The 18,173-nt window shown below is 37.4% G+C and overlaps 1 protein-coding gene across 5 annotated transcripts in view; it reads left to right on the top strand.

Moving 5' to 3' along the window:
• LOC134819026 (uncharacterized) overlaps positions 1-15,899 on the top strand; it is a 104,790-nt gene extending 88,891 nt beyond the window's left edge. For 2 of the 5 annotated variants that reach the window (XM_063828783.1, XM_063828784.1), the window contains 6 exons: positions 770-875; positions 4,867-4,979; positions 5,351-5,477; positions 6,055-6,151; positions 7,711-7,889; positions 14,685-15,899. In XM_063828783.1, the coding sequence (XP_063684853.1) occupies positions 770-875; positions 4,867-4,979; positions 5,351-5,477; positions 6,055-6,151; positions 7,711-7,889; positions 14,685-14,843 (781 nt within the window). In that variant the 3' untranslated portion in view covers positions 14,844-15,899. The remainder of the gene's footprint in view (positions 1-769; positions 876-4,866; positions 4,980-5,350; positions 5,478-6,054; positions 6,152-7,710; positions 7,890-14,684) is intronic. The other 3 variants (XM_063828786.1, XM_063828787.1, XM_063828785.1) reach the window with 2 other exon arrangements.
• Positions 15,900-18,173: the final 2,274 nt, after the last annotated feature.

Raw genomic sequence — 18,173 nt, 5'->3', positions numbered from 1 at the left:
GGACATTTATACAAGATTTTTTATTCTACTCATAAAGTCCTGCCCTGACTAATAAAAACTAATTAATAATAAATAAAACCTTGAACCGATTTGTCTCAGTGTTATAAGGTGCTCCTGGTCCCCTTTGTTTGTCATCTGGCTGTCTTTTAATTTCATTGTGTCGACGAAACTGGTGGTTAAGATAATTAATGACTTCTTTTTCATCTATAAATAACCAATGTCGATTTTGGTTATTAATCACGAATCGTTTGAATACGATATCATGGCCAATATCATACTATATCTCTTGTCAATACAATTTCTGAACAAATGATGGACGAATTAAATACGACCGTCGTATGGACTCCTTACTATGGAGTAAGAAAAGTATTATATATCCATTTGGCCATGGTTTAAGATTGCTAAATTAATCACTGTAAAACACTGCCCCCCCCCCCCCCCCCCCCCCCCCACACTGCCTTATCAGACCAAATCACAGGGATCCGGACTCCCCGACTTGGTATGTCGGCGCAAAGAATGTAAGATTCAGCTTAGGTTTGGGTATGAGAATGAGAATTTTTCTCAATCTGACATTCACCCTAATTTTTTGCGTCTACAAACCTTACCGACGAATCCCTGACCCTTGAAATGCCGAAAAAACGCTTAGAGACATGCCGGACCAGTAAAAATTTCACCGTAAAGTTATTACGAATATTATTATAAATATTTGTTATTGAAATATCAAAAATTAGTAGTCACTGTTAAATTTAAATAGGTAATTCTCCCGCAGGATCAGTCTGTGTGTTGACAACGCTGAAGTAAATACCAAACGACAGAAAATTCTCCTTCAGGAATTGGACAAAAATGGAGTTTCTTACAATGTCAGGAAGCTACAGGTAAGGGTTATAATTTCTATTAAAATATATCGGTTGGAAATTGGAATTATTAAATGTGTTGTGATATAATTTGTCGTGAAGCGAATCAGGTAAGGTACAGAAAGATATATTGAAAGTATTGGGCAGACATTGTGGCAAATTAAATTAAAACATATATCATCCGGTATGAAACTAAAACAAAAATCAATCAAGAAACTTGGGGGAAAAAAACAACCTACTTCCACAAACTCCATCAGACAGTATCATTGGCTCTGTCCGAGCCTGTTTGCGCATGGCTTGACAACTGATAAATATCTAAGTTACCAAAAAAATAAAAAATGGCAATAACCATTGAGGCTGGAGAAGGCAAACAAATCTTCTTTATTGGAGCTGCAGGCTTGTCAGGCACAAAAAGTTGCCATAGTCAGAAGTTTAGATAAAGGTATGCAGTTTATGGTGGTAAATATGGCCAAGGGTTTCTTATAGTCGGTATGAGATATGAATAAAGTTGGAATATCTCCTCCCAATCAGCGGGACTGTGTTAGTACTTCACTCCTTGACGAAAGATAACTAGATCAGCCAATACTCCATAGACCTTTAGTAGCATCCAAGAAATATTACATGGATTGAGACGTTACAGGACCAGATAATGATATTGGTGGGGACATAGCCCACTTATTACAACGGTGTAATGAGGCCTTCATGACCTCTTTATAAGACGTGGTCACGTGATAAACTCGATCACGTGGTTACCGTGGCTCAGCTTGTTAGTTTCTCCTTAGCACATGGTTAGCTAATTAACCCCATACAGTCTTAGTTTTCCTTAAGATTTCAACACTGAAAAGATGTTCCAATATTAATAAAAGTGAGTTCTTCTCCTTCCGATTTACAAGCTCGTGACCTCGTGACCTTGATAAACCTGCAGCTCGTTAATATGGGGAGGGGAAGAAACTAGGTTTATTGCTGGCAGCTGGTCAGTGTGATGGGTTCATATGAAGGTGCCGTTATAATTTATAAAGTCAAACTTTGAAACAGTATCCCGCGCCAACTACAACTGATTGAGCCTAATAAATATCCCTGTTGTAATTGCATTCAACGTTAGAATAGTCCGATAGATGTGCATAGAAGAGCAGATGGTAATAAATTGTGATAGAAATGAATAAATTGGTGGCGAGATGGGGGAAATGAATCGTAATTAGGTCTAAATATTCTTGTAAGAAAAGACTGTAACCCGTTCTATCGCTAACTGACGGCATTTAATCTGACAAGAAGTAAACAAAATAAAATGTAAAACTGTCTTGTAACTTGTAAAATTCAGTTATTGATCTCTTCTCGAAGCTCACGATATGAATATTGAACGATAAACATTAACAATTAATTGAGGAATTAGTTAGACAATACTCAATAGTCATATCTAAAAGTTCACTTAATTAGAAATAAAAAGCCCTAAGAACTTCATACACCCCAAAAAAGGCCAATAAAAATAAAAGCAATCCAAACTCTAAAGCTCCTACATAAAAACACGCACATTACAAACGGCAGACAATTTAATGAGGGCACAGATAAGACATTTTCCCATAGCATATTTAAAGCACACGAGATATATGCTTTCTAAAATGTACCACAGTATAGCATGCAATTGGCTGAACAATTCTCTTTTCTCTCAGAATATTGATCGTCAGATCATTTAAAGTTTAACAATACGACCGATTATAGCTTTTTATTGTAATGTATCAGTTATATCGGTAGAAATATTCTGGATATGTTAGTGCAGGCTGTTCAAGTAGATTACTCAAAGAACAATTCAAACTTTAAAGTCGCATAATTTTCGTACGATATCAAACGCTTCTATGGAAAGGTTTATCGGTTCCCAATTTAGAATTTTAGTTATTTCTTAGCATAGGAGCATGATCAACGAACAACTTAAATAAAAAAGACTGGCTTGTCATCTTAGCGTATCTCTATAAATCGAAACCTTAAAGAGGATTGGTTAAAAAAGTACACGTGACTATTACAAACAGCTTCTGATTGGAGCTGACAAGTGATAGTCCTCCTGGTAAGGTCCTCCTCCCCCGCAATTAACACACTAACTATTGTCTACTCTCTGTCAGTATTCGTGGAATTTGGAGTGAACTGTGTGCTAGCATGTCAAAATATCGGCTATTCAAACAGTTTTCTGCAGAATACTGCAGCCAGTCTGCTTTCGAGGTCACTGCATGTCGCATTATTATCAGGAGCACTGTCCATCTTGTAAACACCAAATTAACAGTATTATCAGAATAAAAACTATGAACATATTTGCCTGACGTAGGGAGATAATTAAGTGCCTGACTGGTCATTTTGTTTTTAAAAGTCTTAATTAGAATGCCGGAGCTTTTTTGGCATTGAACAAATAAAGCCCTCTTCATTCCAAAGAAATCGCCGTTCATTTTCCAGATTCTATTAATTCTCAATTCTCCCAAAATATTCAACTACTTGTCGAAGATTGCAAAATGTTTCAGCGAAGCGGAAATATTGAAATTTTGCCTTTTAGGCTTACGCACTACATTTTTTCAAAACCATTAAAAATATTTATTAATATCTAAAATATGGTCTATTAATACGAGTAGATAGATAGAGCTAAAGAAACTAATTGACTTAGTAATGTACTGTAATGTTGGCCTCTAGTACTATTACCATAGTCATATTACCATTTACCATAGTAATATTACCATCCAAAAATAAAAGATGATTAGGCGCACTAATATAAGTATAACGAAAAGTACTTATTCGTAAAGTTTCAATATTTTTTAAATGGATAGTTTTTATACAAATTATATTTATTCCTTTTGATCGTTGAGTTTTACGAAATATTTTCCTCGATAGATGCTTATATAGTTTTATAGTAGTTTTATATAGAAAAGTATTTTTACAAACAGAAATACAAGTTGTATTACCTAATTATATATCAAAACAATTTCACCTTTAGCTTTGTATGTGAACGACTAATGAAGATGGAACCTCCTATCCTGATCAGATCATATATTACAAATATATCTCAATAGTTTATGATTTTAAGGAATCTATGCAAAGAACTGTTATCTTGCTTCATCTATATTCCATATTCTGGTAGGGAAATACTCTATCGGACTTAATAGCAAAGCAGGAGATATTTCATATATTTTAATGATGGACACGCATGGTGCGGTGGTGAGTGCTGCTCAAGTCCTTCTTTCTAATGGCGATAATTGAGACTTCGTTAACTCTTCCGTCATTAAAACCTTATATTTTGTCGCGACTGTTGGCCAAATTATGAAGTTGAGTAAGTGCCGTGCTTCATTGAGCGAGTTTATTTCAACAAATTGTCGGAAAATTAAACTTATTCGCAAGTGGCAATCAACAAATTCGGTGATGATTTTCAATATATCGCGTACATGCCGCTCAATTAATTGCTACATAGGAGTATTTCGAATTTAATTTATTCAAAATATTAACAGATTAAATATCTGGGCAAAGTTCTTCACGTTGGAAATAACGAACATCAGATTTTGGTATAAAACCTGCCTGCCTTTGATCGGCTCAATGCCCGCTAATAATTATCACGAAATTGACCCGAGCACCAGTTTAACAAACTCAGCTATTCATTCAAAATCTTTATCCAACGGCTATTGACCAATGACCAGATACCGATGCTAATTACTGCTAATTAATTCCTTCATCTCAAAGTACCATGTTATGTAATTTTACTAACAATTTCACACGGGTACCAACCGCCGTGGCTACTTGGCGGCTGATAAGTCTTTGAACAAAAGGCAATTAACTATTTTAGGCATAAAATCGATCGAATGCTTGCTTATCGCTTTTTTTTAAATAATCCCTTTGAAATATTTTCAATCCTCTTAAAATACTGGAGATAACCGTTCATTCAAAACGTAGAAATAAATCCAAACATTTATTACAAAATGATTGTTAGCTTTCTTAGAACGGTTTCAAAGTTTCACACCTCAGTTTTGTAACAAATTCTGTTAACCAGATAGGTGATTTCCTGTGGATAGCAGTGGACAGTACAGGCGAGGAACTAGTACTAGATGTAGTGGTAGAGAGGAAGAGAATGGACGATTTAGCTCAGAGCATAACTGGGGGCAGGTTAGTGAAATTAGTGAAATTATTAGTGAAATTATTAGTGAAATTATATAATTCATCTTTTGTTCTAAAATTCTGCTGAATTCTTTTAGTTCTGCCGAACCTTCCTTCACATATTTCATGCAGCATCTGGGATGATGTTTGACAAGATCTGAAGCCTTAAACTGAACAAAGCCAACAAATTGTCACTGGAAACAAGATAGCCCGTAGCCGAGATTATAGGCAAATTATACCCGACATGCTGATCTCCTCAAGAATTAAGGAAATTTAAATTTACATTTTAGAGGCTTAGATTAACTTTACTTCTAGACTGACACAATGTTGTAATAACCCAGAAGAGCAATTACCCACTTTAACCATCTGACATACTTTAGGTTTGCTGAACAGAAGCTGAGACTAAAATCCTGTGGTCTAGCCCGGAGAGTTTATCTGGTGGAGACTAAAGCCAGTTACTTGAGTCTGCCCGAGCAGTCTCTCAATCAAGCTGTGGTTAATACTCAGGTAGGGCCAAGGGTCGACCGAGTCCTCGGCCTCAGTTTTACCGAGGAATAGCGTTTTTTCATCGGCCTCGGTCAGGAGGACAATTCCTCGGTTTGCCTCGGCCTCGGTTTTATCAAAGCAAAATTTCCTCGGCCTCGGTCGCAAATCCTGCCCTCGGTTGACCCTTGGCCGTAGGGCTGTTTAAATTGTCAAGGGTTTGACATTAATTTTTATCAAAACATGTGGTATAAAATCAAGTTCAAGACCAAAAGTGACACAAAATCAATCTTGTCATAGCAAATAATCGCCAATCGGGTGTCAACAACGAGCGTCATAGATGATGATAGAACTTATACCATTATCCTCCAAGTCCACATATCCCTCATACTGCAGGAACTACAACTCGAGGTGTACACATTATTATATCGCACTGTGTCGTTTGTCCCTTGTCTTGCCACACTTTTGTATGAAATTTATAAATGTTTACCGTGATTACCGTAATTACCTACCTATTCCTACAACGTCAAATCAATTATGACGTCCTGATCCGTGCCGAAATCAGGTTCGGAACATCTAGATTATTATTGGTTTACCCCAGGTTATCGACGGTTTTACCATAAAAAAGACTCAGGATATCAAAGAGACCGCAGCTTACCTAACTATACTAACAAGATATCTCAGCAACAAGTACCAAGGTAAATGGCGGCTTTTTTATTTCAAGTTCAAAACTTTACATTTTAGCTTTTATCTTTTTATCACAGAAAATTATTCATATCACTTAAGTATTTAGATTTGAATTTTGACATCGAACCGCTAAGTTTAAGCAATTTAAAGATAAAGCCTGGCCATGAATTAAGTGCTGGCAGCCATAATAATAATATATAGATCTGTTCTGCAAAACATTCCCCCGGATCAAAGTCCGTCAAATGGGTAATAAGCTCAAATTTAATGGGGCATAAAGCCCACAGCCAGCAACATTAAACTAATAAACTAACTAATTAAACTAATTGTCAAATTCGGGGAAATTTTACCCTTTCCAGCTAAAACACTCATGTCTCGCAATGTCATGAGCTTATAATATGGGTATATGATATAATCCCACATCAAAAAAGTTTTAAAATTCCTCGCAGTTCAATGATTAAAGATGTGTCACTATCATCGTTACCTCAATCAGCTGTAATTTGTCTGAATTTCGTTTTAATGATTTCGTCTTGTATGGGGCATTGAAATACCAGCAAAAAAGAAAAATAAATATTATTATTCGCTGACATAAGAACACGCAGTCAAGTAAGCAAACTCAGCGATTAGATTGTAATAATTCTCAAATAAACCAGCTTCGCTGATCACTGATCACTAAATTGACCCTAGTAACTCTGATGCTGAACAGCTGTTGCAAGATTGGTTGTTCTATTTTAATCGACGGAACATGACCGAAATTTGGCGAAATTGAAGCAAAATTATTCGTTTGTTTGGTTAAGGGCTCAAAGGCTTTCTCTGCTAATTATTATAATTATGTTACAATTACTGATAAATGATGACAATGTGAAATAATTTTAGGTTTTTAAATCATATCATGCTGCATAGCGTTTTCTGAACACAATTGACATAATTTTATAATAGGAACTGTCTAAAAATTGAATTAGACAGCTTTATCTCGAGGTTAAGACTCTGAAGGCGTGTCTAATTGTTGGAATTTAAACAGGTGATCACTATTTCTCTCAATGACACGCATCCAGGCCACGCACGTTATTATAAAATAGTAATATTGCATAAATTTAAAATTATACTGCTATCGTCATAATTACTCTCTATTATCTACTCCATATTTCAGTTAAATTTTTGTTACAAAAATAAATTGACGTCGAGATGAGCTAAATTGATAGTTGGCATAGTAATGTAATGAATAAAATAAGATATATCAGTGGAACCATAGTATGGAAGGTGGGTAGCGAACCCTAAAGGAGGGTAATGAAGCTTATCTTAGATCCTTGAAGCAACAGTCCACATTGCTAAATGCAAATGCTGAAAAATTCAATGGGATCATTGAGAATGTCCCCCTAACGCAAGCACCTTTACCCCCTCATTAGTCATTACTCATATCGCTAACAAGGCAGAGACTTTCCTATCGCCCATTTCCGCCTTTGTATGAAAAATCGCGTCGAAACCTACCTTCAGCTTCAGCCAGTTTTGCGTCGATATTCCCAACTAATCATGCAAATACGCATCGAAAATTCTCACAAGAAAATATGTTCAGATGAGGAATTGAGCGGTATAACGGATCCAAAGTGTACATCAGACACACAGCTCCTGACCTTCAGCTCCTTCTCCCAGCACAGTGTTAAGAACAGGGTATTCAGTGTCGGTGAGGTCTGGTTGAAACAGTTGGCCCGGATTCCTAAGATATCTCAAGACAAGGCCGAGTCTATTGTGAAGGTATGTGGGTTTTTTTTTCATTTTCAGCTTTTTTTTTAGAAATTTATGTTTAGTATAATTCATCGATTACTGCTTTAATGATGAGCTCATATTAATTCTAATTTTTTTCCGACCGTGTTTAACTTTTGTTTTAAAACATCATAAAATGTCGAGGCATGTAATCCAAGATTTTTGTATGATGACTATTGACTAGGGGATTTTTTACTGGGTACTAGTGACTACTGCTTTATATATACTGGTATATGCAATGAGATAAGATATGTCTAAGACTAGGGTTAGGATAAAACATTTTTTCGATGTTGCAAAAATGTTGGAAAGAATGAATTACATTTTTTAAAAGAGAAAGAACACGCCATGTTATAGAAAATGTTACTCTAAAACATATATTATATTCTATGTATGTATACAAATTCCAGAATCAATAGCAATCAAACACGTTTTATGCATAAAAATGACAAAATTCCATTTTTCCCAAAAATCCAATAAATCATTTTTTAAGAAGTTCTAGCATTTTAATTTGAGTCAAATGTTTCTGCTACTACCTATTTCAAATCTACAATTGTCTTAAAAGATACCGCTCACAAACAGTTCCTACAATGATCTAAGCTGAGAAGTTAAGCGAACTTGTCCTCCGCAGAGAAAGGGCCACTACCCCAGACTTGTAGTTCCAGGATGTGAAGCCACTGCGCTAACGGCTGGTGTAGGGTAACCTTCCTTGCGTAGGTTGGGTCGTTATCTGCCACGGTGAAGTCGTAGCTACTTAGGGCTTCTGTGATGGTTCCAACTAGTTTCTCATCGGCAAATATTTTCGTACCTATAATTTCGCCCACGCTGCTGTGTCTAATGTTCCAAACCTTAATTTTGCTTATTCTGAACAAGCCTCCCAATTCAAGCCATAACTTTTTATCTGGGTTACTGTTAGCTGTTTGACTGTAAGTTGCCATGCCACCCCAGCTTCTGTGACTAAATTCAAATTGACCGTCCGATATCAGTTCAGCTTCATGTCCATAAGGATAAGTACTTGTTTGCCCGCTCATTTTATATAACGAGATAAGTCTAACCTCAGAGAGCCAGGCTTGTTGTCGGTCCTTAAGAGTAAGCGCCGTAGCTAAAGTCTCTGAAACTTTTTGTGATACCGCAGTTGATACAGCCTTCTGTTCCTCAATTGCAGTCATCTGTTTTTCCAATGCACCTGTCTGCCCCTCCAATACGGTTGTTTGATTTGAAATACTGTTTGTCAGCTCATCCTTTTGCTCTGAAATCTTTTTCTTTAATGTTGTCATCTTCCATTCCAACTTCTCTATCCTATCTTTCACATTATTGAGAATACTCTTTATCTCTTGTCTATAAATTTTGGTGTCATTTGCTTCGCTTCTCAATAGGGCAAGAGTATCAACCAACGTTTCCACTAGGCGAGATTCCAAAGCTGATATTGCGCTCCCAGTCTCCTCCCTGATCTCCACTGCCTCCTTCTTCATCTCAACCGTCTTGTCCTGAACTCGGTATGCTCTTTCTCTGATAGATTCGGCCCTGTTTATTGCCTCATACCCCTCATCCCGGATCTGTGCTGCCTCGTCTTTGAGAGCTACAACTGGTGGTGTGTCCGGTGTGGCTCCGCTCCTTGACACTAAGTGTAGGGCTAGTAAAATGGTGCAGGGGACTATCATGGCTCAATAGTGAAACCTTTGTGGTAGTTTTGTATGCAGTGGGTACACCGACGTTGAAGGCCTAACAATTAGTACGCGTATTATAAGACGATAGAAATATACGATATATGAAATACAATCACTGCACACAAACTCAATACTATACCCAGAGATACTATAAAGTCGGCCGTCAATACTTGTCTATATTCACGCAGACCAGAACTCGATGTTCCTCTTCCACTTCATAGTTATAAATCACTAGCATAATTATATATTACACAATACTTCCTAAAATCTATCAAATAATCACGGCTTACAATACGACGATCAACTTGGTCTCACAAACAAAACTCAAAAATAAGTTGATAAAATGTATTAAGTTCTAGTGCTACGTGTCCTGAAGGGAAGGCGATTTTTAATTGGATTCCCTCTTATCTCTCTAAATATCATTCAGATTGAATGAATCATGTGTAAGCAGTCACCCCTTGCTTCAGATTCGTAGATTATTTGTAGCAATTTAGGGTACGAACAACGAAAAAGAGTAATTAACGAGGGTTACAAGATATTAACTTAAATAATAATACAATGACTAATTCGACAAACTCCTACTTTAACTCCTATTTAACCAGACTTATATCGCCCAAAAACGCCCACAGATCTAATGCTCTTATCCTAATACAACATATTACGGTCAACCCTCGTTTACCTCCCTATAACGACATGCCCCATCCGTGCTCTCCAGGACCTAACCATAACTGGTCCTGGTCCCTTATAGTCCGGCATCAATGACCCTCTATCGAATCGGGCAAACTCAATCTAACCTCTATGAACTCTACGAACTTTATATAATGTCCTGTTCGTGGTTTTTTCCCAGTCGGGCCACCCGACAGACTGCCCGACAATAAGCCACCCACTTGAAACCCACGTGATCTAATCCCAACAAAGCTCTAACAACCCAGATGTTGCTCTGTTTATCACTCGTCAACCTTTGTAACAATTTAATATGCCAATTACCATCTGCTAGTCTTCTTAATCCTAAACAAAGCTCTTAACCACCGGTAGCTTGGTACAAACAAAGGCTACCGATCACCTGGGATTTTACCACAACAAAGGCTTCTTGAAACTCCCCTGTTCTAATTTTCTAGTCGTAACTCACCTATTGTCTACTTGTGCTCACCCCTCTAAATCCCTAGAAGAATTATTCTAACAGTATTATTATTAAGAAACTGTTTACACCATTAAAATATTAAATCAAGTCATCCTAAAATGGTGACCAGTACAGACCAAGACAGCTAGAGTAAAAATTTGTTTCTCCAAGCAACTCTATCATCGGCTAATATCTTAAGCTTATTAAGATCATTCAAAGAGTTAAGTTTTAAACCTCTACGGGTCAAATCATTCCCAATAATCTTGAACAAATTCTTACGATGCGCACCGACGCGCCCTTTACAGTTTGTTGTGACAGCAAACTTTAACGCTAATGCTGCGGGGGAGTCATCAGCACTACGCAAGATATGAGCTAGGAGCTTCCACCTTGCTTTAGGGACACGATCTGATAGCTTTACTGAGTTACATCTTTGATCTTAGGTATAAGTTTGCATTGGATATTGTTCGATGAGGCCAATAAATATTCAGTAATGTTCTAAGGTGTTTTCTATGGCAAATGTCTAGACTCTAGTTACTGCTTTAATGATGAGCTCATATTAATTCTAATTTTTTCAACCGTGTTTAAATTTTGTTGTAAAATATCATATAATGTCGAGGCATGTAATCCAAGATTTTTGTATGATGACTATTGACTAGGGGATTTTTTACTGGGTACTAGTGACTACTGCTTTATATATACTGGTATATGCAATGAGATAAGATATGTCTATGACTAGGGTTAGGATAAAACATTTTTTCGATGTTGCAAAAACGTTGGAAAGAATGAATTACATTTTTTTAAAGGGAAAGAACACGTCATGTTATAGAAAATTTTACTCCATGAAAACATATATTATATTATAATACCTTCCGGGAATTATATCCACTAAAACTCGGGGACACCGAGGGCTGATAATTTGCTCATTTTTCCCGCAAGAGAAGCGAGGGTATTATCAGCCCAGACTCAGACTGGCTGGCGGCAAGTTTCAAAACAAATAACACTGGCGTTCTATATATTAGACACTATATTGTATGATGCGCACGTATCGGATTACACCCCTTCTGCAATCGGAACCGGAACGTATTATAAAATATAATACCTCCGCAACTTCGTGCCCGCAAATTCCCTCCAGCAAGCTGTCGGGAATTATAGCGCGCAGCACTCAGTGGCGGAGGTATTATAGTATTATATTGAAGGTATGTGGGTTTTTTTTTCATTTTCAGCTTATATTTTAGAAATTTGTGTTTAGTATAATTCATCGATTACTGCTTTAATGATGAGCGCATATTAATTCTTTTTTTTTTAAACCGTGTTTAACTTTTAATAATACTGGTATATGCAATGCAAAAGTTGGAAAGAATAAATTAAATTTTTTAAAGAGAAAGAACACGTCGTGGTATAGAAAATTTTACTCTAAAACATATGTTATATTATGTGTATGTATACAAATTTCAGAATCAATATTAATCGAACACGTTTTATGCATAAAAAATGACAAAATTCCATTTTTCCCAAAACATCCAATAAATCATTTTTTAAGAAGTTCTAGAATTTTAATTTAAGTAACATGTTTCTGCTACAACCTATTTCAAATCTACATGTCTTAGAAGATACCGCTCACGAACAGTTCCTATAATCATCTAAGCTGAGAAGTTAAGCGAACTTGTCCTCCGTAGAGAAGGGGCCACTACCCCAGACTTGTAGTTCCAGGATGTGTGTATCCTGTGCTCTAGGCTGGTGTAGGGTAACCTTCCTTGCGTAGGTTGGGTCGTCATCTGCCACGGTGAAGTCGTAGCTACTTCGGGCTTCTGTGATGGTTCCGACTAGCTTCTCGTCGGCAAGTATTTTCGTACCTATGATTTCTCTCCACCTGCTGTCTCTAATGTTCCAAACCTTTATTTTGCTTATTCTGAACAAGCCTCCCAATTCAAGCCATAACTTGTTATCTCGGTTACTGTTAGCTGTTTGACTGTAAGTTGCCATGCCACTCCAGCTTCTGCGACTAAATCCAAATTGACCGTCCGATATCAATTCAGGTTCAAATCCATAGGCAGGAAAAGTACTTGTTTGCCCGCTCATTTTATATAACGAGATAAGTCTAACCTCAGAGAGCCAGGCTTGTTGTCGGTCCTTAAGAGTTTTCACCTTCGATTCCAACTTCTCTATCCTATCTTTCACATTATTGAGAATGCTCTTTATCTCTTGTCTATGAAGGTTAGTGTCATTTGCTTCGCTTCTCAATAGGGCAAGAGTTTCAACCAACGTTTCCACTAGGCGAGATTCCAAAGCTGATCTTGCGCTCGCAGTCTCCTCCCTCATCTCCAATGCCTCCTCCTTCATCTCAACCTCCTCTTCCTGAACTCGGTATGCTCTTTCTCTGATAGATTCTGCCCTGTTTATTGCCTCATACCCCTCACTCCGTATCTGCGCTGCCTCGTCTTTGAGAGCTACAACTGGTGTGGTGTCCGGTGTGGCTCCGCTCCTTGACACTAAGTGTAGGGCTAGTAAAATGGTGCAGGGGACTATCATGGCTCAATAGTGAAACCTTCGTGGTAGTTTTGTAAGCAAAGGGTACACCGACGTTGAAGGCCTAACAATTATTACACGTATTATAAGACGATAGAAATATACGATATATGAAATACAATCACTAAAAACAAACTCAATACTGTATCCAGACATGCTATAAAGTCGGCCGTCAATACTTGTCTATATTCAAGCTGAACTCCTACCTTAAGGGGGCATACATCAAACCTGTCCAACCCAAATGACCTCATAGGCAGTTTAGTGACCATCTAGCGCGCCTTTTCCACACCAAAAAAATATTTTGAGAATACCTATTTTTGTAATCGAGCATTTCCTGGTTAGAGTGGAATTTTCGGAAAAACAAAATTTGTTTCATGAAGAGGCTATAAGTTTATCATTTCTTGCGGTATCGGGTTGAAATTTTGCTCGCCGTCTATGCACATCTATATCAAGGTGTGTGTAAAATATTGATATCGTATCTAAAAAAGCTGGTGTGTTATAAATTTTTAAAGTCAAAAAGCTGAAATTGTCCTTTTCAGGCTTATTTTAACCAAAAAGTCTGTCAGGGAAGATCGGATTGTTTTGATGCTTGACATGAAATTGAATTCTGCTTCCCTTTGAAGTTATTGTAAACAAAGTCATTTTTATCTGCAAAGCCAAAAAATCAAATTTTCTATTATAAGGTCATTTGGGTTGGACGGCACTAACCACTGTTTTGGTGTATGCCCCCTTAAATACACCATGACCAATGACACTATGTCCCCTATCGATCCCTCTCCCGGCCAACCAGAACTCAACCAGAGTTACAGGTTCCGACCACCAACCATCCTTCGATAGGACAAACCAACAACTCTTCCCCTAGGTCAAACTCCCCGATATAAATAATGTCCCGTTCGTGGTTAAGGACCCCTCAGCTGTTACCTTCGCACTCTGTTGACTAGCCACTCCTACCCCTTTGATGATGATGTCTATGAAGAGCTTTATTGATAAAAGCTCTTTGTTTCTTGAATAATGCTCCAACACGTGCTCTTAGAGCGCATGTTCACTAATAAAAAATATTTCAATTTTTGTTCGACTTCTAGGGAAGGGCAGAATTCGGTTCCGAGAAAGTTAGTTTAACAAAAGATACTGCAGTGGAGCTGCACGTGCCTGCTTCACTTCTTTACTCACCAGTTGGTGCTATGAGGTCTAGGAACAAACACAGGCTCATGAACTAATAAATCCTTAAATTTTTTCACCATTTATTTAGTCTGACTACCTCTTCAAGGGAAATTTAAGATTTATTCCAAACAATAACAGTGCAGATGGTTAAAGTTCACGTGTTTCTTTATCAGCCATCTGACCGTGGTTTACTCTCCAGTTCAATGGAGTTAATTTCATCCTGCGGGATGAAATTTCTATTCAAGTAATGCTTTTCCAGGACCGGTAATATGATATGGTAAAAATCAAATAGGTTTTTAAATTTCTACTCTACAGGTGTTTCCCACCGTTAAAGACATGAGAAAAGCTGCAGATTCTCGCCCGAACAAGGATGACATTGTATCCGAGATAAAGTTCGGTTTCGGCCGGAGAAAGATCGGGATCGCTGCAAGTAGGGTTGTTGGAGGTCTCTTTTCAGACTCTCCTTTACACTGAGCTGTGGCACTGGAGGAGAGAAGTCTACAGAAAATCGGAAATGTTGCAACACTTTAGGTATCGAAATTGAGGTAACTAAGTGGTTTTCCAAAGTCGGTTCATTTTAGTCGGAGATTTTCGCGTTTCTGACATGGTAGGAATTAATTTTAATTGATATTTATTGTATACTGTAGTGTTGATACTTTACTTTTTAAATTTTGCCGAGACTTGAAAAACGTACCCTGTACTGTTGAATTTGAAAAAATTTATGAATTGTTTAAAACATGTTATGTTATTTAAGTTCGTGTGTACTGTGTTTGCATGCATTTTTTAAATAAATGCAGTATAACAAGTTTTATAACTGTTTGCTTTAAATTTGTAGCTAACCAAATAAACTGATGGACTGTGTTTATTGTTTATTATTATTCAGTGTCTTATGTTAAGGCTGAAATTTAGGTTTGAGAACACAGAATAGATAGGTAATATTTTATATAGCGCAAAGTTAAGAATGTGTCCACAATTTTAGGTAAAAACTGAAACTATTGTATTACTATTATGTGAGATAAAATGTACGATTTTTAATTTTAACGCCTAGATAAAAATAGATCGTGTATTTATTTCCAATTGCACTTCTTTGTCGATTATAAAATTTACTTGCAAAACGAATGAATACTTTATCTGTTCCTGAGACGTAAAAATGTAGTGCATTGTACATATTCTTCCATTGTATTAGAAGCGCTGTTGATTGTGGTCATTATTGGCACAGTGCCTCAGCAGTCAGCAAAGTCACATAGTTCAAGATAATGGTCCTGACTCTTATAAAGGTATTATCTAGTCACGTGACTATTCTATATATATATCAGCATTCAACATGGTGTCACGTGATCAGTGCAGGTTTAATGGCTTTCGTGCTCGGTTAATAGTTAGAACTTGAAAATGTCACGATCAGTCTTCTGCCTTCAAAAACGTTTTTGTTCAGGTTCATACGAGGTAGTTTACGATTTGCAGTGAAAGCAGTATTAATGACATTCTCACTTTTCAGAACTAAGTGCCTAATATAATTAAGATATATCATCCAAACAGTTGTATTCCTGTTCCATATGATCGAGGATAGTCAGGGCTACAAAACCTGACCAAGTTTAGCTCAATCCTGTACTGCGCGTGCGAGATATGAGGTTAAACGTACCAAAAATAGGAGTTTTCTGGTGTGACATCATTGTTACATTTTTGGATTATAACCTCGATATCTCACAAACTGTCCATTTGTGGTCTTTCTGAGTTACACTATCTGTTTCCTCTGGCAATTTTGGTTCAGAGTCAATTAAGTTTGAAACAAAATCTCAGTATATGTGAAAGTACTGAGGATGTCAAGTTTGTAACAAGCGCGCGCGCGTGAGCACACACACATATGACCTCATATCTTCCACATTTAATGATTTTTCATGGAAATTCTTTCACCATCCTGTAGCACTCATAGGATAGCATTCAAATCATGTCTTTAAAAGCTTTAGATAGATACTGAGGAAGAAAATTCATGCTTGTAACAAGCGCGCACGCATGGCCTTGAGCAGACTATATCAATGGACGGGAGAATTAAAGTACTATCATACACACCAGCATGCTCATTGATGGCTTAAAATGAAGCTAAGGCATACTCCTATCAGATCCACCATTGCATAAGTTAGATACCATAATAATCATTAAATGTGTCTAAAATGAGGAAGCTTTGACAAGTGCGAGTGGTTTTGGCAAATTTTGGTATAAAATGGACCCTGAGATCATATTTTTCTCATTAAAATCACATATATCACGAATATTTATGTGTGTTGGGTGTATCCTCATTGGTATCAACCATTTCAATCATCTAGAGCAGCTTTCCTGATTCTTTATCTCATGAAAATGGGCAAAAAAGCTCATAAATAGTCCAAAACCGGTCATTTTCGCTGCTTTGATAACCTTATTCCTGGCACCCAGAACCCTTTGGGTACTCAACACATGATTTTTCGGATACCTCAGACCCCTAACTAGCACATGGAGCCAGAAAGAACAGCATGTAGGGACTTCTAAATTTCCATGGTTGAGAACCCAATGTCACACTATTCGTTCATTAATCCTGCTTTCACTGTTTGTCATTTGATTGACAAAAAAGCAATGCTGATTTGAAGTCTGTCATATTAAAAGTACTGAACTGAGTCTATTACAATAGCAGAAGCTGAACTACAACTCCGAGCTGACGTCACTCTTTACACTTGTCACTAGTCCATCATAGAACCTCTGACTTATCGCTTATCTTCTTTTCATCCGAACATTTCTTGGTAATTGAAAATATTCTTAGTTCTTCACCATTTTCCCTCTGTGAAACTTCATTCCCCCTTTCAGTTTCACCTGTTATTGGACCCCGCTTAATTCAATACCACGTCGTTTTCTCTGTTTTCTAGACTATTCCCTGGAAGCTCAGAAGCTGCTCATTGTCCACGTAATGAAATATGGTGGTCAGGGTATCATGTTACCTGGAGCCGTATTGCATCACCGTCATGGCAGGTTAGAGCAATATACAATAGACATGGTGCTCTGAGGCCTGCTGTTAACTTGCTTTTAACCTGATATTAACCGTCTGTTAACCTGATGTTAACTTGCTGTTAACCTGATGTTAACCTGATGTTAACTTGCTGTTAACCGTCTGTCAACCGTCTGTTAACTTGCTGTTAACTTGCTGTTAACTTGATGTTAACTTGCTGTTAACTTGCTGTTAACTTACTGTTAACTTACTGTTAACCTCTCTAATTCTATTTCTTATTTTGTGGTTAATCGGTTCTGCATATATGGTCTTAGTATAAGTACTAAAAAAGCTCCGTACAAGAAGCTCATCACTCATCAGACTCTATACGAAACATCATTTAGTGTAATGGGTCCCAGACTCTGGAACTGTATACCTTGACACATACGTGCAGTCTCCAAGCATGATGGCTTCAAGTTCAAGCATCATATGACGGTGTTCATGCTTTCCTTGCCGGATAAACCGCCAATCCGGGGCTCCACACCACCGAACTCCAATTCTATACTGGACTGGCGTAACGATCGAGAGGCATCTGCTCTCTGGGGTGGTCAGCAACTCTGATGGCCTGTCGAGTTTCGACGAAGCAGATAAAAGGTATCAAAGGTATAGCAAGGTACTACACTTAAAGTAAGACCCTTACTAATACCTTTATGGACACGTTCATTGAAGTTTGAGGAAATTGGTAAATTTCTAAAACAGCGTTTTTGACGATAGTGGTTTAATTTTAACATATATTAATCTAGCGTGTTCATAAGTTCTGAACATTAGCCACGTGACCCATACTCCCATATGCA

The sequence above is a fragment of the Bolinopsis microptera genome, chromosome 7 (genome assembly GCF_026151205.1).
Source record: "Bolinopsis microptera isolate Bmic1 chromosome 7, MBARI_Bmic_1.0, whole genome shotgun sequence".
Classification (NCBI taxonomy): domain Eukaryota; kingdom Metazoa; phylum Ctenophora; class Tentaculata; order Lobata; family Bolinopsidae; genus Bolinopsis; species Bolinopsis microptera.
Note: the sequence above shows the minus strand (reverse complement) of the source record. Positions and strands in the feature narration are given on the sequence as shown.